The 20,942-nt window shown below is 45.1% G+C and overlaps 1 protein-coding gene across 1 annotated transcript; it reads left to right on the forward strand.

The window, feature by feature from the left end:
• The first annotated feature begins 281 nt into the window (after positions 1-281).
• LOC122075915 (biotin synthase, mitochondrial-like) lies at positions 282-3,814 on the forward strand. The gene is made up of 2 exons (XM_042641139.1): positions 282-443; positions 3,312-3,814. Exons 1-2 carry the CDS (start codon positions 297-299, stop codon positions 3,561-3,563), a joined length of 399 nt encoding a protein of 132 aa, XP_042497073.1. The 5' UTR covers positions 282-296; the 3' UTR covers positions 3,564-3,814.
• Positions 3,815-20,942: the final 17,128 nt, after the last annotated feature.

A 20,942-nucleotide genomic window follows, 5' to 3' on the forward strand; every position in this document is an offset into this window, starting at 1 on the left:
ATTATTTTTATTATGTATCTAGGTCTTTGTGTTTGTTTATGGATGCTACACTTGTTTCAACTAGTGCAACCCTAACTTGTGGAGGAGTAATTTTTCTGGGTAACATTCTGTTACAGAATTACCCTTCCCTTGGATTTTGACCATTGACTTTAGTCAGTGAGTTGTGGGCTTGTGGCTGAAAGTTTCTTATTTATATGATTTTCATACTGATTCTTTTGTTTGAATAAGAGTTGAGATGAGCCTTTCACTTTAACTTCTATTTTGTATGGAACAAATAGATAACCCTGCATTTTCCAATGATAGGAGGAATAATAGGACTTGGGGAAGCAGAGGAAGACCGAGTTGGCCTGTTGCATACATTGGCAACACTTCCTACGCATCCGGAGAGTGTTCCCATCAACGCTCTGGTTGCAGTTGAAGGAACACCACTTCAAGACCAAAAGGTACCTTCTGGTTCTGTGCCCCCCCCCCCCTCCCCACCCCCATTTAAAATATTTTTCTTATGTATTTGTATCATATAATGCGTTAGGCAATTTTTCTTGTCATTCCAGCAATCCAATTTTTTATGTTAAAAAAAATAAAAATATTGTCATGAAATGTTGGGTCCATCTCTTTGAAAGTGTTTTCCATAGGAACCAGTTATATTCAATAATGGGTTGTATATTATATCATGCTACTTAATATTATTTATGCTTTAGGTAACTGTTTCTTGACATTCAGCTATACTATTTCTTAGTTAATGAGGAACTGTTGTGTAATATTGAGTGCTCTTTTGCTATTCGAATCTCCAGAGTACCAACTTTGAAACTCTTAATTTTTCCAGAGCCATCATCCATTTTAGCTACTTCATAGTGGACCATTGATAGCTTTGGAATTTTCTATGTAAAATGTCAAATCCACATTTGGTTTTGCTTGCAGTCCCACATCTCAGTCACCTTCATCAGGACCTTCAGTCCTTGAATAACTATTTATTACTTCTATGCATTTATGCGATGTATTTCTCAATTTTTAATTTTCTTTGTTTTTTAAATGTCACCACAACAAGTTTGATATCAAGAAGGCTACATTTATTTTCCTGTATTCTTCTAGTTACCTATAGAACAAAGTCATATTTCCTCCATCCCTGAATGACTGCCCTCTTTTCCTTTCTGGTACATCTTGCAACTTTGATTCCTTCTCTTTCCCTACCGGCCCTCCATCATTGCCCCTCTCTTCTTCCATCATCCCCTATCAGCCTATTTTACTTATAGATCCTGAATTGCCCCTATATCTTCTTTGTCAAAGAAAAGGATTCTCATACTAATCATTGTAATTACAGTTCTGCCATTCTTATTTAAAACTCTGAATATTTTCAATCTTGCCACTAAGTTGTTTGAGTAAGTTGATATTAAATGGGTGGGTCCATTAGAGAACAAAATAGGGTTTTGCAAACCTAGGTTTCGCATCAACATTGTAAGGTGCCCATCCAGCTACCTAGGCGAACCAAGGCTTCCAAGGCGACACCTAGGTGGCCAAGGCAGTAGCCTTACCTACATCCAGTAAGGTGAGTCATCGCCTTGACACCTTGAAGGCGCCTGGATACCTAGTTGATGCCATAACAAATATGGGTGTTTTTGTCTTCACAACCCTAATCATCGAGAAGTGTTCTTCTCTTAAGTGACCATGCATCAAGCATAGCAGGAGAAATGAATGATAGTCAAAATTTTGGAAATTCTATCTTTGTTTCAAAACAATCAGTTCTGTTCTAGTTAATTAATTGTTTAGAGAAATTCCAACTGCTACTATTGTAGGTCAGCTAATAACTATTGACTATTTGACAAAATGAAAACCAAGTGCATCTATACAGCCCTGATATCAAAAAACCTCAATGGATGAGCCACAAGTACTGTGAAAAAGTTAGTCATTTACTCTCTATGCTACATAGCTAACTTTTGGACTGACCAAATGTCAGGGAGGACCACAAGTCCCTAGGTCGTTCTGGCCATTGGAAGCCTGCTTTTTTTGTCCTCATTGAGGTATATGGTAGAATGAATCAGTTAATAGAAAAAAAAGGAATTGGCTTTTCCTGACTACACCTTATTCAGCAATTAGAATATAATGTTTTAAAGCTTTTCCTTTTGCAAATGTTATACTTTTTCACCATTAACCAATTATGAAATGGTACTACATTGAAGCAAGCCAACCCTCACAAATCAAATGGAAAGGCCCACATGAATGTTGATTGAACTATATAGAAATTTGAATTTCATTTTTTTTTGTTTTTGGAGGGGGTGGGGGGACTATTAGGTGTTTGAATTGAGAGATGAGGACGTCTTGATGCAGATAAGTCACTTAATAGGCTTATTTTATTGGAAATAAGCCTTAGGTTGGGTTATGTATGTGTTGGACCTTTGATCCCATGGGTTTTCTCTGTAATGTGTCACTTTAATGAGCCTAAAATATGGGTAGGAATTAGGGAAACGGGATTTACTTCATTAATTTAGTTAGTCCTATTTTGATTCTATATTCTTTGTTATTTCAGTTTCATAGTCAGTTTAGGTTTCCCAATTAGTTAAGGATTGGGTTAGGCCTCTCCTTTTTAGTGTTTGAGTCAATTTTGAGTCTTCTATATAAGTTTGTAAAGTGCTACAACATTGAACACGAATTTGATTGAATGAAAAAACCGAAAGCTTTGTGTTGGAAAACTATAAGATGCAGTATTGTGAGAGATAGCTTGGGTGAGATGCCCTAGGGAAGACTGAAATGCTCGACCCAACCTATCCACCTTCCCCACCTATCTTCTTCTTCCCCTTCTCATTTACCTTTTCTGTTTATTTTTTCATCTTTAATTTCTGTTACTAGTTTCCTGCGACACCATCAAATCTGAATTTTTGGACAGCAAGTTTCTTGGAGATTCTGTCAGCTATTGGAATATTGATCCTACTGTAGGGTTGTTCTTACCTGGAACTCACTCCTATATTATGTGTCCTGCTGGTTTGGCAGTATGTTGACTTGCTAAGCACAAGGTGGTTGGGGAATTCTGTATATCAGATTTTTTCCAGCAAACTATTGTTAGCCATAGTAGCACTAATTCTCCAAAAGAACACAACATTCGGTTGACTGTAATAGTTGACCAGGCTCTGTTGACCTTGCATGGTTTACCCAATCAGCTGTTGATCCAGACTCTCTAGTTGTGTGCGTGCCTAATATTTAATGGAGCCTTGGATTCCTCCTCATCCTGCATGGTGTCCCAAACATTTAACACACATTTATTTTGTAATTACTTAATTAGCTTGAAAATCTCATGTTGGGATGCATTTTCTTCTTTTCAGCCAGTTGAAATATGGGAGATGATTAGGATGATTGCCACTGCTCGTATTGTTATGCCAAAGGCAATGGTAAGGCTATCAGCTGGGCGCGTCCGGTTTTCTATGCCTGAACAAGCATTGTGTTTCCTTGCTGGGGCTAATTCTATCTTTACTGGTGAGAAGCTGTTGACGACAGCCAACAATGACTTCGATACTGATCAACTAATGTTTAAGGTGCTTGGACTTATTCCCAAAGCTCCAAGTTTTTCTGATTAGGCCACTTTGGAAGTAGAGAGATGTGAAGAAGCACTGACGAGTTCTGGCTAAGATTATTGATCTAGAAGCAAAGTATCTTAGTAAGATCATTGCCCTGTAGTTAATATCAAATTTAAAGGGAAGTTCTGTTGTTATCTTTCCAAATTGTGCAGGACTTATTTGCAGCTATATATACTGGGCCACAAATACAATGATGAAAATATTGGCAAGTGATTTCCAAATGCATGAGCAGGACCCCATTTTGGACCAAATGAACCCAAGAAACTGTTACTACCAGCCCTATACATTCAATCTAATTGATGCTTGTACAGTTTAATGCTATATTTAGTTGATCTCAATTCTTCAATAGGTGATAAGCCATCAGCTGTTTAGTTTAATGTCTTGATGAGTTTTATCCAGAACGCTTGTCATCTGAAGCTCCTCCTCTTCTTCCTTGCCTTTTTCTCCTTTTGCTTAATCCTCTATGCTTTTCTCCTTCACCACTCTGAGTGGTGGTTCCCCTCCATTTCCTGTGTGGTGGGTGTGTGTGTTGGGGGGGGGTTGCACCGCATTGTACCTATGCCTTCCCCCCTTGTGTTGGACGTCTGCCTGTCAAACAGTCATGCCCGAATGTTCTATTTTGCAAGCTTCGAAACATAGAGGTTCATCCTCTCATGGTCCTCATGCTTTTGGAAATCCTATGATACAGGTTGTGTGGCTTCCCCCCTGCTTTCTTTGGTTATACGATAGGTTTTTCTAAACCTAATCAGGATGTGCTTCGCGATTATGTGATCTCTCTTTTGGGAACCTAGGGGTGCTTCATATATTTGTTGCTTTGATAATGGCAGCTTTTTTTGTTGAATTCTGGACTAGTGATGCTAGAAATCGAATTTATGCCGCACCTTGGTGGTTTGACAAAATGTTATTACATTTTGATCTCTCTGACGATGACCATTTTGATAAAGAACAGGACTTTATCCCAATTTATATTCAGATCCATGGCGTTCCTGATGATTGCATTTCTTATGATGCTGTGAAGCAGGATGCCTCACGTGTTGGCAAGGCCATCGAGATTTTCCTCAATCTAGTTGAACTTGGCCAGAGTAAAGGTCTCTTGAGACCTCCATCCAAAATAAGGAATTTGAAAGGGGATGTTTTCTCTGTAAACCGTAAGTTTGAACTGTTGAATTTATGCTCTGTATGGTCGCATTTATCGCTTCACAGATGTTTCCCCTTTTGTGAAGGGTTCCCTGGCTGCTCACTTAACACCCAATGGTTATTTTTATGATGCTTTGACAAGCCCACGTTTGGTGAACTTCATGCATCTTTCTCTACGAATAAAGTGTTCCACCCTTTTCTGGAAAAAGAAATGGTATAAGATGACTTTTTTTTTTTTAGGATAAATTAAAATTCATTAATTAAGAAAGGTAAGATAGTACATTAATGTTTCTACCAAAAAAAAAAAAAAAAAAAAAAAGATAGTACATTAATGTGAAGTTGAAATTGTTGATGTGAAATGTATTGTTCATAGCTTTTCGGCTATTCTATGTATAAGGACTGTGTCATTCTTGGGCCTGAGCCAAAAATTGGTTTTGAATAAAATATTATGGACGTCTAACAAAAGAGGTAGTGAGCTCCAAGTCCATGATTTGGTACTCCCCTCGAAAGGTGGTCCCCCCTCTCCTTACAATTATTCCATATCTCCTCCATTCTTCATCTTTCGTATAAAGCGTGCTTTATCCTATAGAGAAGGCCCCAAGCCTTGACCTTCGAAGCTTGTTATGTCATCATATAATTGGCATATAATGAGACACTTTCCTTTATTTATATGCAAGTAGCCTATCTAGCAGTGTCCTTCCTAGGGTTATTGCCCACCGAACATATTAGTAATGTTGGCGTATTGTTAGGTAGTAACAAAGTATGGATGTTCATTTTATTGTTAAATGGTGTGGGGCAACTCCTATATTGATTTGAGAATCAAATAGGGGTTCGGCTCTACCTTGGTAAAGATGGCCTGATTCCAAAGTGAATATAAGAAGTAGCATGTAATAATAAAAGTAATAAAGAAATTGTTTAAGTCATCAGCAAGTACGATCCTAGAATTGAATAGATACATTATGAGTGATTGAAAGAGGGTGTAGATAGGAATTCAGTTCTGAGCCCCAATGGGCTAGCCGCCCATATTCTTTTGGTATTCTAGCAAGAGATGAAGATATGCTATAAAGATTCCCCTTGGTTGTGGCACAAATCACAAGATTGATCTATCTCAACCCATTTGCCCATAATATATTTTGTAGGTAATCTATCATGAGCAATTCTTCAGAAGGAAAGTTTAAATTTTGGGAAGATTGTAGTTTCCAAAAGAATCGCCACCAATGAGAGCAAAGAGCTAACTAAGTACACGTGTGTCCAACTGGGTTAAGTAGATGTATCATATGCTAAAAAATTGGCAGCCAATTTGGTGGTGAGTACACCTTTTTGTGAAAGATGGCACCACCACAAATCACTGTTAAAAGGAAATTTGAATTTTTTAGATGTCATTGGCTATTGAGAGCGGGAGTGGGTGCATAGAAGATAATAATTCAGCATTCCATTCATTCTTGCAGATAAAATCACCAACCCAACTTAAAGGAGAAGGTGTCAGACTTGAGGTAGATGATAATGGTACAAGATGACTTGAACACTTAAAAAAGAATGCAAATTGATGAGAGTTACCATGTGATACTAGTGGGACATCAACCTCTCCTATTGGAACTTCTTGTCATACCCTGCCTCACATTAGGCCAAGGTATGCGGCACTAGATACCTTACCATATCAGTTAGCCTGAACCACCAGGATCTAATGTAGAGATGAACTTACAAAAGTACAAAATCTTCTACCAAATCAGAGTACACATATAAAAGAAAATTTATATTTTACATAACCCATGGTGATCAATCTAAATGATAAATAATAATTTTAGACACAATTGAATTATAACTCACAGTTACTATAATATAATCACATCTTTCAAGCATAATAATTAAACCTTAAAGCAAAGGAAATCTCAGTCCTCCACCACATGTCTCATTGACACAACTTCACAACCATTGTCGAGTCTCAATCTACTCGAGCTTAGGTTCCACCATCTAAAAACATAAATCCACGAGAGGTGAGCTTCACAAGCCCCGTGAAGGGTGAGCATGCAATCAAACACACAACATCATGATGCTAATACACTCACAGTAATATTCACAGATGTACAGCCACGTGATCCATGTTATTTATAATTATCCATTTTAATTACTAAGTCTCAATATATATGGGTATAAGTACTATAAGCAGCGTAGGTGGCATCCCCTTCCTAGTATGTCGGGCCTCAGAGATGCATGGTAGCTGCAAGCAGGAGTCAGCCAGTCCCAGAATGAAGTTTGGTCCCCCAGCTAACCCCTAAACAGTAACCCATGATAGCCATGGTCATCGAAAAAACCTTGCTCCCCCATGCTGTCCGACAGTCATGTGTACAGTACATTGTACCATGCTGTGCCTTCTCAGGATATATTACGTCATGTCTGGGCATAGTAGTCCTCCGTGACCTACTACTGAGTGGTATTAGCCAATACCTTACCCCCTATTGGCAAGGAGTTATAGGACTGGAATGTGATCCTAACCATATGCATCTACATGCATCCATAACATTCATAGCACCCAATCACACATCTGTGGTTATAACTGTAACAATGACCTCTGAGCCCATGGTACCGGAAAGAACCTCGGCCACATCGTGCCTCAGACAATCAATATTACAACCATCACCACACAACTGTCATACAACGCATCTATAAAATCTCGATCACATCAAAGTCGGTAAAATCATGCAACATGTGAAATATATAGTTTTATATAAAATAAATCCATAACACAGTGTTCATTACATTCCACATGAGCATGCATAACTGAAAATATCTAAACACTCATTAAATCAAATCAAACACCCACTCAACTTGATACTAGAATCTGACGCCTTTTCGTTGAGTTCTCGTCCACACGTATCTTAGGTGCCTAATTAAACAATTAATATTTTAGGTTAGTTTTAGTATTCATTGTCCAAGGACAACCTAACTTCCTAAACTCCTATTGAATTCCCTTACCGAAATCCAAACCAACAGTCAGACAGAGGCTCCAATTCCTGACCAGCATTTTTCCCAACAACTTACCTACTTAACCAACTTGGCTCCCTAACCCCTATGTAGGTCACTAACCTGATTCGCACAATCTCGGGTTTCCTATTTGTCTGAATAGACCAAGCCACATAGTACAGTGGTCATTAGACATCCACTGGAGGCAACCTGTGGGTTATCATAGACCTCAGCTGACTGGGTTGATTCCCAATGCAGTCTTCTTCCTCATTGTACTATATTCTGTAAAGGGCTATAGTCTTACATTTCCTATGTACGTTCCCTGACTATGGCAGAGACCTCTCAGCCAATTTAGTGACAGGTTTAGGCTTTGGAATCCATACCACAGTCATCTTTACAGGGCTAAGTTTCACTAAGTACGTATCTGTAGGTCCCACCCTTGTACAGGGTGCACCCATACCCAACCAACAGCCATATAGGGCTCTAAAACTCCAATCGGTAGGTATGGCCTAGCCCAACCAGCTGGTCGATCAAGCCTGTCGGAGCCCATTTTTCGCATAATCCACTTTTGCCACTACTACTGCTACTGCTACTGCTACTGCTACTGCTGTACATTGTAAGCCCATAACTTGATTCCCTTTCTAGCCTAATTGGTCTGACCTTGCATGGAGAGTCTTATATGGATCGAAATCCTCTACAGCCTCTGACACTGGTGGAGGCTGGTGGAGGATATCTTAGATCTTGACATGTGGTATCATACACGTGGACGGTAGATTAAAGAAATATGGTTTTAATGGTTTGAAAACTGGTTCTCCCTACCCAACCCGGTTTAAAGAGGAAACCAAACCTAAATCAACATTCAAAATCCCATCCCAACGATGACTTCTCTGTTTTTTTCTTCTTCTTCCTCTGCTCTTGCCCTAACGTTTCTCTTCTGCTCGTGAACGTGCTTGGGGTTTCTCTTCTTCACAATATTCCTTCTCTTCTGCTCGTGCTTGGGGTTTTTCTTCTTCTGCTCGTGCTTGGGGGTTTCTCTTCTTCTGCTCGTGCTCGTGCTCGTGGTTGAGGATTTCTCTTCTTCTACTCGTTCTCGTTCTCGTGCTCATGGGTAATTTTTTTTCCTTCTTAGGGCTGGTTTACAAGAATTATAAGTGCTACTGCTACTACTTTCCCTCTCTCTCTCTCTCTCTCTCTCTCTCTCTCTCTCTTCTCTTCTTTTGTTTTTTTCTCTGTCGGTATACTGATGATCCAACTCCCACCGCTCCCTTTCCCCTTTTGAAAAAAAAATAAAATAATGTATGAGTTCATCACTGTGGATTGAGTTCTCTTAAGTGTTGTTACATCTCCCTGTAACTTTTGACTGCAGATAAACTGGTCATCATCTATTCGGGATTTTCTTTCCTTCTTAGAGCTGGTTTGCAAGAATTATAAGTGCTGCTGCTTTTTTTTTTTCTTCTTTTCTTATCTGGGTATGTTCTCTGTGATCAAAGAATCTGGGTTGCCCAATGTAAGCTATATTAAGTTTTTGGCCATTTTGAGTGGATTCGCTATAGAGGATTTCAATCCGTAGGGTATATTATGTTATTGGCTGTAATTGATCTACCGTTTTTATATTATAGGTGAATCTTGAGCTCAAATTGGATGAGCAATTGGGCATTACCTAGGGTATGATGGTTCGAATCCATCAAGATTCATTAATGTTGATCAGTTCATGTTGTTGCTATGATTCAGATTTAGTCATAGTTGGGTGGCGTTTAATTCTTAGAAATTTGCAGTTTATTATGCTTGATATGGATAATGGTGTAGGGTCATCACGAGATTTTGAGTTGCAAGGAATGCTTGCAAGCACCTGGCATTTGTTCTTCTTGGAATGTAATTTTTTTTTTGTTTGATTGGTTGGCTTTGCTCTACAAGTCAAAAAGCAGAGGACAAACTACAAAGGGAAGTGGAGGAGTGGCTAGAAAAGTTTAAAATTGGAGGGGGAAAAGAACACTAGAATAGTTGTGGCTAGTTCAAATTTCAGAGTGATACGACCAAACTAATTACCCAGTCAGGTAGGAACACGTGGTATCCAAGGGAAGGACATGTGCCGCTCACCTGATAGAGGCCATAAGGATTTTGACCACGTAAACCGCGTGAAGAGAATATTTCCCAACCGAAGGAGAGAGGACGTATCCGAGTAGGACTCGGAAAGGGAAAAGGAAACCCTAAGCCCCAAGCACTATAGAAGAGAGCGGGGGAGGAAGGGAGAGGTAAGAAATTAAACCCACACCATTACTCCTGTAAAAAACTATTCTGTCGGTCTTTAACTTGGGCATTGGAGGACTAATCCCGGAGATACCTCCGGGCCTCTGCCTTCGGTGCTTGTGCAGGATCAACTCATACAGATTTTTGGCAGCAATAGATTGGTGCCGTCTGTGGGAACGACAGTAATGGTGGGGAAAACCTATAATCGTAAGAAAACAAGAGCAGCACCAAGCATAAACATGGACGAGGAGGAACTTTCAGGAGGGCTCCCTTCCTCGATGAAAATCGGCAAAGAACGGGGAAACGATGATCAGGAAGGTTCCACGAGGAACCAGCGTTCTGTTGGATATTCGATGTGTGGAGAAGGTAATCCTTCACCCCCTCCTAGGGTGCAGGAATATGTGACAAGGGAACAGTTCAAAGCCCTTCAAGAGAAGTATGATTGAATGGCCAAGACAATGAAGGAGGTCTCCAAGGCCGTCTCTCAGAAGATCGGCGGAGCACCGTAAGGGCCCTATATCCAGCCAGAGCGCGCTCAAGACGAGGACTGGAGTAGCACAGGATCAATAAGGTTCGGTAAGAATCATCGCAACTGAGTAATGAGGGAAAGCCCCACACCCAAGGACGGGACCGACGCACCGTCAGGACCAGGCATGGGGAACCACGCCAAGTAGACGAAGAAAGAAACGAGGACACGGGGTTGGAGTAGATGATCCTAGACCTAAAAAGTGAGATCAGGAAGGTAACGAAAAACCAGGCGGGAACTCGCAAGCCGGACCTCACTAATGACACGACTCTAGCTGATGAGGTCATGAGGGACCCGCTCTCGATTGGTTTTTTCCTGCCCAAATATGACACCTATGACGGGTCAGGGGACCCGATCGACCATCTGGAAGGCTTTAAGGTTGCTATGCAGTTCCATCGGTCTCAAAAAACATCATGTGTCGTGCCTTGCCTCTGACGTTTCGAGGAGCGGTAAGGCTCTGGTACAATCGCTTACCGACGAAATCAATCCACAGCTTCAATGACTTAAGTTACTTCTTCGTGAAAGGATTCTCCAGTAGCCAACCCCTTCAGAAGACCACGTTGAACCTGACTAACGTCAAGCAAAAAGAAGGGGAGTGGCTGGGAAACTACATGAAGCGGTTCCAGCAAGAGAAGATCACGATCAGAGGTTTAGACCCGAAAGAAGAGTTCACGGCCCTACTGGGAGGTATCAAGGATAAGGAGCTAAAAAGGTCTTTGGCGAAGCATACACCGAGGAACCTAGCCGAGTTGAGGGCCCGATGTGATAAGTACATCCAGATGAAAGAAACCCTCCAAGCCAATGAAGAAGTTGAGGAGAAGACGCAAAGGAAGAGGATCTCTAGAGCCAAGGACAAACCTCCCGAAGAAGGCAAAAGATGGAAGTCCTAACGTGGTCGGGCACTCAGTCCACGAAAAAAGTTTGAGAGATACGTGCCCCTGAACCAGAAATGAACGGATGTGCTAATGCAGATAAAGGTCTCCTCGAATGCTAGAGCCATGAAGTGGCTGAGGAAGATGGGACGACACCCAGAGAGACGCAATATAGATAAATATTGCCACTTCCACCGGGACCACAGCCACGACACCGAAGATTGTTGGCATCTGAAAGGGAAAATAGAAGGAATGATCTGAAGAGGATATCTAGGCCGATTCGTAGACCGCGAGGAGGATGCCCAAGACGGTAATGACCGCAGAGATAACCGTGGTAGAGACTGCAGAGGCTACCATGAAAGAAGGAGACTGGCCTGCAGAGGCAATCAGGAACGACGAAGGGATCGGACAACCGAGGAAGCTGACTATCGCCTCCGGGACGAACATAAAAGCCCGACTAGGGTCATAACAACTATCTGTGGAGGCTTAGCCACTGGAGAAAGTTCAGTCTCGACCATGAAAGCAAAAGCATATGTGAGAAGCGTACATATGGTCGAACAAGAAGGCGAAGACGGGGATGATTATTTCCTTCTCGGATGACGACCTAGAAGGAGTGCACACACCACACGATGATGCCCTAGTAATCACCATGACCATAGCCGATTGCAAAGTAAAAAGGATCTTAGTGGATAACGACAGTTCAGCTGATATCCTGTTTCTTGAGGCTTTCCAAAAGATGGGCTTGGGTGAGGGAAAGCTGAAGAAGGTCGAACACCCATTGCAGAGATTCTCCTGTGCCCCTGTCAAAGTGGAGGGATCGATTGAGTTACCAGTAAGAGCTGGCATCGGAGACTGCCAAGTGACGGTAATGATCAACTTCCTGGTAGTAGGCATTACTTCGGCGTATAACGCCAAACTAGGGAGAGTTGGTTTAAACTTGCTAAAAGCTATCGTCTCCACTCCACACCTCAAGATGAAGTTTTCAACCAAAAACGGTGTCGGTGAATGTCGAGGCGATCAAGAGGCATCCCGGAGGTGCTACGCCACCACCCTATGGGGAAAAGAAAAGGTGGGCGAGGTGCTCCCAATAGAAGATCTACGTGATGACACCAGTTATCAAAGGGGGAACCGGCTGAGGAGCTGATATAGGTTGACGCCGAAGAGGGGGATAACACTTGCCAGTTCCAAGTGGGGGCTACAATGCCAAGACAACAACGGGAAAAAATCATCTCCTTCCTCTGAGATAATTTTGACGTCTTCACCTGGTCAGCCTTGGACATGCCTGGAATAGACCGAGAAGTAATAGAGCACCATCTGAGTGTTAACCCGACTAAGAAGTCGGTAAAGTAGAAGAAGAGGACCTTCGCTCCTGAAAGGCAGCGAAAGATAGACGAAGAGGTAGAAAAGTTGCTGAAGGCCCAGTTCATTCGTGAAATCCAGTACCTGGAGTGGATATCCAATGTGGTGATGGTCCCGAAGGCAAATGGGAAGTGGAGGATCTACATCGACTTCATCGATCTGAACAAGGCCTGCCCAAAGGACGGTTACCCCCTGCTGAAGATAGACCTCCTCATCGATGCCAGAGCAGGACACGAGGTGCTGAGCTTCATGGATGGGTACTCAGGGTACAATCAGATAAAGATGTCTGAGGCCGATGTCCCGAAGACATCCTTTGTGACCGAGGGGGGATTGTACTGCTATAAAGTTATGCCCTTTGGATTAAAAAACGCAGGGGCCACCTATCAAAGGTTGGTGAATAAGATTTTTAAGGGGATGATTGGTAAAACCATGGAGGTGTACGTAGATGACATGCTTGTGAAAAGCTTGAAGGCAGAGCACCATATTCAAGACTTAGAGAATGCGTTTCAGGTGCTGGCGGTACGGCATGATGCTGAACCCGACAAAGTGCGCATTCGGAGTAGCATCGAGAAAGTTCCTCGGTTTTATTGTCTCGGAGAGAGGAATTGAAGCCAATCTAGTGAAAATACAAGCCATCCTAGATATGAGGTCACCGCAGAATGTGAAGCAAGTCCAGGAGCTAATAGGTAGAGTCGCCGCCTTGGGACGATTCATGTCTCGGTCGGCTGACAAGTGCCTCCCTTTCTTCAAAGCCTTGAAGGGATCTAGAAGGTTCGAGTGGACGAAGGAATGCGAAAAGTCCTTCGAACAACTGAAGGAGTACTTGGCCGCACCCCCTACTGACGAAGCCAAATACGGGGGATACCTTGCAGTTGTACTTAGCTGTATCGACAGTGGCTGTAAGTGCAGTACTGATAAAGGAAGAAGGAAGACAACAATGACCAATATATTATGTCAGCCAAACTCTTCTGGACGCAGAAACGAGATACAGAAAAGTGGAAAAAGTAACATACGCCCTGGTGATAGCGGTAAGAAAGCTGAGGCCCTATTTCTAGTCGCACACCGTGTGTGTGCTCACAAACCAACCATTGAAGAAGATACTACAGAAGCTGGATATGTCCAGCCGCCTAGTAAACTGGGCCGTAGAATTGGGAGAATTTGACATCTAGTACAAGCCAAGAACTGTAATAAAAGCACAGGCTCTAGCAGACTTCATAGCCGAGATGACACTCTCAGATGAACCCAGGAGTTTGTTGAGGCTCGGGCGAAAAGGACTTGGGCATTGCATGTGGATGGTGCATCCAACAGTGTGGGAAGTGGCGCTGGGATCATACTTGTTAGCCCTGAAGGATTCAAAATCGTGTACGTAATACGGTTCAAATTCGATGCCTCCAATAATTAAGCCGAGTACGAAGCCCTAATAGTTGAAATAAATCTGGCGCGAGCCTTGATGGTAAAGGAGTTGGTAGTGCACAGTGAATCTCAGCTCGTGGTGCGACAGGTGAATGGGGACTATGAAGCCAAGGAAAAAAGGATGGCCGAATACTTGAACACTGTGCGAGAAAAAGCAACAATCTTCAAGGAGTTCGAGGTAAGGCAAGTGTCGCGGGCGAAGAATGCAAGCGCAGACGCTCTGTCACGATTGGCCACCTCCGACTTCGTAGACCTTGGGAGATTGGTGTACTTTGAAGTATTATCTCATCCAAGCACCGAAGAACTCCAGGAGGTATTATCCATAGGCGAAAATGGTCCTAGCTGGATGGATGACATAGTCGAATACTTGAAGGAAGGAACACTCCCCAAGAATAAGGATGAGGCAAGGAGGGTACGAATGTGGTCTGCATGCTTCCTTTTGAAGGATGAGACGCTGTACAAAATAGGGTTCACCACGTCATACCTCAAGTGCCTGGACCCTGTTGATGGTGAGTACGCACTCTGAGAAGTGCATAAAGGGATATGGGGCCAGCACCTGGGAGCCCGAGCCTTGTCCCATAAATTGCTGGGGCATGGCCTGTTCTGGTCGACAATAAGGAAGGATGCGAAATCGTTCGCTAGGAAGTGTGTTAAGTGTCAGATGTTCACACCCGTCCCCAGGCAGCACTCTACCGAGCTCTCATCCCTATCAAGCCCAATAACGTTTGCTATGTGGGGAATGGACATCCTGGGCCCGTTCCACCTTGCCACGAGACAGAAAGTTTGTAGTGGTGGCGGTAGACTACTTCACGAAATGGGTAGAGGCAGAAGCACTGGTAACGATATCCGAAAAGAATGTAAGGGACTTCTTCCAGAGGGCAGTAGTCTATCGATTCGAAATCCCTCGGGTGGTGGTAACGGACAATGGAACTCAGTTTGCTAACCCAACTTTTGGCTTGTTTTGTGATGCCCTCGGCATTGACCACAGGAAAACATCCGTCGGTTATCCATCGACCAACGGATTGACAGAGGTAACCAACCGTACCCTACTCCAAGGAATAAAGAAGAGGTTGGATGATGCCAAAGGGTTATGGGCAGAAGAGTTGTACAACATCCTCTGGGCTTATCGCACAACCAAGAGGTCGGCCACTGGAGAAACGCCCTTCATTTTAACTTATGACACCAAAGCTATACTCCCGGTGGAGGTAGGAGCTGTGACCCACCGAATTCAGTACTACAATGAAGAAGAAAATGATAAAGGACTCCGAGCTAATTTAGACCTTTTGATCGAAGTCAGAGACACCTCGTAGGAAAGGATCACCGTCTACCAGCAGAGGGTCGCGAGGCACTACAACTCCAAAGTCCAAAAGAACGAGTTCAGAATGGGTGACCTCATCCTCAGAAGGGCAGAAGTATCAGATCCGAGACATCAAGGAAAGCTAGCTCCAAATTGGGAAGGTCCTCACAGGGTCTCGAGGATAATACGACCAGGGTCCTATCACCTGGAGACTACGAGGGGAGAAAAGGTACCCTGATCATGGAACTCGAAGAACTTGAGGAAATTCTACAAATAGAACATTTATATTTACATTTACATTTCGTGATTTTTTCCTAAACACTTCAAATTTGTAACTCTCCATCCAAAACACTTCGAAGGATTTTCATCTCGTAAATATATGAGCTGGATTACGGCTATCGCTTCCCAATGGTTACAAATATAAGAATCAGGCGAAGGCCGAGGAGACCTTATCGAAGGTCACAACCGCGATAGGGTGCTCAGGCGAAGGCCGAGTAGTTCGGATCGAAAGTCATAGTCTCGGTTGGGAGCCGACAATCGGTAGGTGTTGTGAAGGAAACACCTGCAATGGCGAAAGACACTGAAGTTCGTGGCCTTTGTTTCCCCACCATTGGACCAATGGCTCAACAGGACCAAAACTTGGGAAAATGGTAGCTCCAACCCATTCAAATAAGAGCTTCGGCCTCTATGCCTCCACCCGTAGGCTGAAAAGCAGAATCACCCCATCGGATTCAATATCGATTTTCAGAATTATAAAAAAAAAAAAATGCAAGTTGGGAAAACATAAAAAAGGGAGCATTTCATTCACAAGGCCCGAAGGCCAAAATTATATGAAGCCCGAAGGCCAAAATTACATGAATCCCCAAAGACAAGATTACAAAAGGAAAAAGTCTTAGTTACAAAGTGGCCTCATGGAGCATCTACTAGAGGGATGGCCTCACCCCCGGCATTGTCGACAGTGTCTGCATCGAAGTCTCCTCTCCCAGGAGTAAGAGGGACCTCACGAGAAGCATGGGCACCCGCTCCTTCACTGCCATTGTCCTCGCCATCTGCTACATTGGTGTCCTCGAAGATAAGGCCACTCCCCTCAAAGGACACCTCGAGATGATGTTCAAGGACCCAGTCTCGAACATCGGTGGCACCCATGATGAATCTGGGGGAGATGGCACGCTTTACCAACTCCCTAAAGTCCTCAGAGGACTTGTAGCTCTCGACAACTCGGGCTTCGGCCTCCTTCAACTTGGTGACCATCTATGCCTCCAGCTCTCAGAGCGTCTGATCACTCTCCTGCTGCGCACGGAGGAAGTCAGCCTCCAGATGCTCCATTTCTCAAGGAGGATTGTGCGCTCCTTGTCGAAGGCTGACTTTTCACGCTCGGACTCCTCAAGGTCCCTGGCCAGGGCTTCGGTACGGATAGTCAGCTGGCCGACCTGGTTCTGAGCTTGAGAGATCAACAGAAAATAAAAATAAGATTAAGTAAAATAAAAAAAAACTTTGGAGGCCGGGGACCGAAGATTACCATTGCCATAAACACGCAAGTGCTTGTTATCATTGCCTTGGTCCCTTGGCTTTGGGCCTCGGTCGCATCTCCTGGCAGGCTCCCCTTCTGGATGAGCTCTCGGGAAACCTGCTTGATGGTCAGTGTCTCGCCCTCCTTAATGGGCCACCGTGGGACAAACCCAACTTCGGCCTGAGGATGATTGCCCCTCGGACTTCGAAAGTCGACATCGGTCAGAGAGGCCCTCAGAGGAGATTCACCATGGATTGGGGCCTTGAGCGCTTGAACTGCCTCAAACGTAGGGCCTTTGGATCTAGGCTTCTTCCTTGGGAGGGCCTGGGAAGTCGAAACCCCTCTTTTCCTGCCCTTCGGCTGCTTCTACTGGGCGTCTCGAGCCCTGGCCTCCTTCAGCTGGGCCTGCCTCTTGGCCGCGGCTGCTCTTGCTTCTGCTCTCGATATTTTCACTACATAAAAGAGGATAAAGATCAGTACGAGAATGCTAAATACGAAACAAAAGCAGTTGCAAACCTAGGACTCACCCGGGCTAAGCCCGAACTGGAACAGGAAGGCATCCGACTGGAGGCTACTGGACTCGACAAGCCAACAGAGGGTCTTGTCCTTAGCCATCGACAGTGACTCTGCATATGTCCCAAAGAGGGTAGGTGTAGAGTTCAGATCCTTCAGGTCTGGGATGTCCTAGGTATTACCGAAGGGGAACCCTTCGGACACCCTCACGAAAAATAACTTCAACTTCCAACTGTGTATCGAGGTTGGGTATCGGTTCAGTAATCAAAGGTCTTTCCTAGGGCAGAAGTAGTACCAGCCTGAGTCCCCTTTGCTGGAACCGAGAGACAAACAGTTGAGGAAGAGTGGAAGGGAGAGAGGTCTCCCCATCAGAGAGAAGAAGACAATGAAACTCAGGACTTGTCGCCACCCGTTCGGGGTCAGCTAGGCTGGAGAGATGCCATAGTGCCAGAACACCTGGCTGACAACAGGGTGAAAGGGGAGCCGAAGCCTGACCTTGAAGGCATCCTGATAGAAGCAAAGCTCCTCAGGATTTTGGTAGCTTGCTCTACTTCGAGCCTCGGTACCTGAAGGAGGAACTCGTTCGGTATGCCACACGACACATGGAGCTCAGTCAACTCCTCTTCGATTATGGTCGAAACTATACTCCTGGCTTTGACTTCCAAGGACTCATTTGCCTGGGCCCTGGAGTCGAGAAGCCCCTCCCTAATACCTTCACCACTCATGTCATTGGTAGTAGAAGGCGAGGAGACATCCGAAGATGTGGATGTGGAGGATGAGTCCGAGGACATCCCTCGGACCTGACCGGGACTATGGCGCCTAGAGACCGCACCCTTAGATGATGAAGGGACACTACCTATAGAGCTGGACATGACTTACTTCTGAATGTTTGGCCGAATTGAAAGTTGGAGGAAGTTAAGGACGAAGGTCGAATGGTCAGATAAATGAGTAGAAGTCGACCAAATGAGAGACTATATGTAGGAAACAATGCATCGGTGCGACTCCCTAAAATCATTAAATGCAATACACGTCATCTAAGCACGATTCCCGAAGTACACGAGCAAAGTGCATGAACGCATCACCATGCCTGGACTCGCACTGACCTGACCGAAGGTCACTACCTCGGTTGGGGCTTTGGTTAAGGTCGAGCAGACCTGACCGAAGGTCTCCACCTCGGTTGGGAGCCCCGGCTAAGGCTGAGCAGACCTGAATGAAGGTCCCCACCTCGGTTGGGAGCTCTAGCTAAGGTCGAGTAGACCTAATCGACGGTCACCACCTCAGTTGGGAGCTTCGGCTAAGGCCGAGCAGATCTGATCAAAGGACACCACCTCAGTTGGGAGCTCCGGCTAAGGCCGAGCAGACCTGACCGAAGGTCACCACCTCGGTTGGGAGCTCTGACTAAAGCTGAGCAGACTTGACTGAAGGTCCCCACCTTGGTTGGGAGCTCCGACTAAAGCTGAGCAGACCTGATCGAAGGTCACTACCTCGATTGGGGCTCGAGCTAAGGCATAGCAAACCTGATCGAAGGTCCTTACCTCGGTTGGGAGCCCTGGTTAAGGCCGAACAGACCTGACCGAAGGTCCCCACCTCGGTTGGGAGCTATGACTAAAGCCGAGCAGACCTAATCGAAGGTCACTACCTCGATTGGGGCTTGGGCTAAGGCATAACAGACCTGACCGAAGGTCCTTACCTCAGTTGGGAGCCCTGGTTAAGGCCGAGCAGACCTGACTGAAGGTCCCCACCTTGGTTGGGAGCTATGACTAAAGCCGAGCAGACCTGATCGACCCCACCTCGGTTGGGAGCTCTGGCTAAGGCTGAGCAGACCTGATCGAAGGTCCCCACCTCGGTTGGGAGCTCCGACTAAGGCTGAGCAGACCTGATCGAAGGAGACCACCTCGGTTGGGAGCTCTGGCTAAGGCCGAGCAGACCTGATCGAAGGTCACTACCTCAGTTGGGGCTCGGGCAAAGGTCGAGCAGACTTGATCGATGGTCCTTACCTCGATTGGGAGCCCTGATTAAGGCCAAGCAGACCTGACCGAAGGTCCCCGCCTCAGTTGGGAGCTCCGGCTAAAGCCGAGCAGACTTGATCGAAGGTCCCCACGGTTGGGAGCTCCGACTAAGGCCGAACAGACCTGACCAAAGGTCACCACCTCAATTGGGAGCTCCAGCTAAGGCCGAGCAGACCTGATCGAAGGTCTTTATCTCGGTTGGGGGCTCCGGCCAAGGCCGAGCTGACCTGACCGAAGGTCCCCCCCTCGGTTGGGGGCTCCAGCTAAGGCTGAGCAGACCTGACCGAAGGTCCCCCTCAGTTGGGAGCTCCGACTAAAGCCGAGTAGACTTGACTGAAGGTCCTTACCTCGATTGGGGGCTCTGGCTAAGGCTGAGCAGACCTGACCGAAGGACACCACCTCGGTTAGGTGCTCCGACTAAGGTCAAGTTGACCTGATCGAAGGTCATCGCCTCGGTAGGGGGCTTTGGCTAAGGCCGAGCTGACCTTACAGAAGGTCCTCACCTCGGTTGGGAGCTCCGACTAAGGCCGAGCTGACTTGATCGAAGGTCACACCTCGGTTGGGGGCTTAGGCAAGGGTCGAGCGGGCTTGACTGAAGGTCTTGGTCACGGGCGGCATGAAAGCCAAGGCCGAAAGAATAAGGCCTAGGCAACACATGGATGGGAAAGGAAATGACGAAATACATGATTACTCCCATAGGAAGAGCCTCCTAGTGGAAGTAAGGGGGCTGCTGATACGGCCAAACTAATTGCCCAGTTAGGTAGGAACACATGGTATCCAAGGGAAGGACATGTGCCACTCACCTGATAGAGGCCGCAAGGACTCTAACCATGTAAACCGCGTGAAGAGAATATTCTCCAACTGAAGGGGAGAGGATGTATCCGAGTAGGACTTAGAAAGGGAAAAGGAAACCCTAAGCCCTAAGCACTATAGAAGAGAACGGGGGAGGAAGGGAGAGGTAAGAAATTAAACCCACACCATTACTCCTGTAAAAAACTATTCTGCCGGTCACTAACTTGGGCGTTGGAGGACTAATCCTGGAGATACCTCCGGGCCTCTGCCTTCGGTGCTTGTGCAGGATCAGCTCATACGGATTTTCGGCAGCAACGCAGAGGAATCTCCTTTTTAGGAGAAGAAGGGTTTTCTCTTCTCGGCAAACCCTTAAGCACGAGCAGAAGAAGAAGAAGAGAAATCCCCATGCATGAGCAGAAGAAGAAGAACAAAAATCCTCGAGCACGAGAACCAGCAAAATTAGAGAAATCCTCACCCACAAGCATGAGCAGAAGAAGAGAAACCCCCAAGCACGTTCACGAGAAGAAGAGAAACGTTAGGGCAAGAGCAGAGGAAGAAGAAGAAGACAAAATAGAGAAGTCATCGTTGGGATGGGATTTTAAACTGGGTTGGGTAGGGAGAACCAATTTTCAAACCATTCAAACCATATTTCTTTAATCTACCCTCCACATGTATGATACCACGTATCAAGATCTAAGTTATCCTCCGCTAGCCTCCGCCAGTGTCAGAGGCTATAAAGGATT

This window comes from Macadamia integrifolia, chromosome 1, assembly GCF_013358625.1.
Source record: "Macadamia integrifolia cultivar HAES 741 chromosome 1, SCU_Mint_v3, whole genome shotgun sequence".
NCBI classification, from domain to species: domain Eukaryota; kingdom Viridiplantae; phylum Streptophyta; class Magnoliopsida; order Proteales; family Proteaceae; genus Macadamia; species Macadamia integrifolia.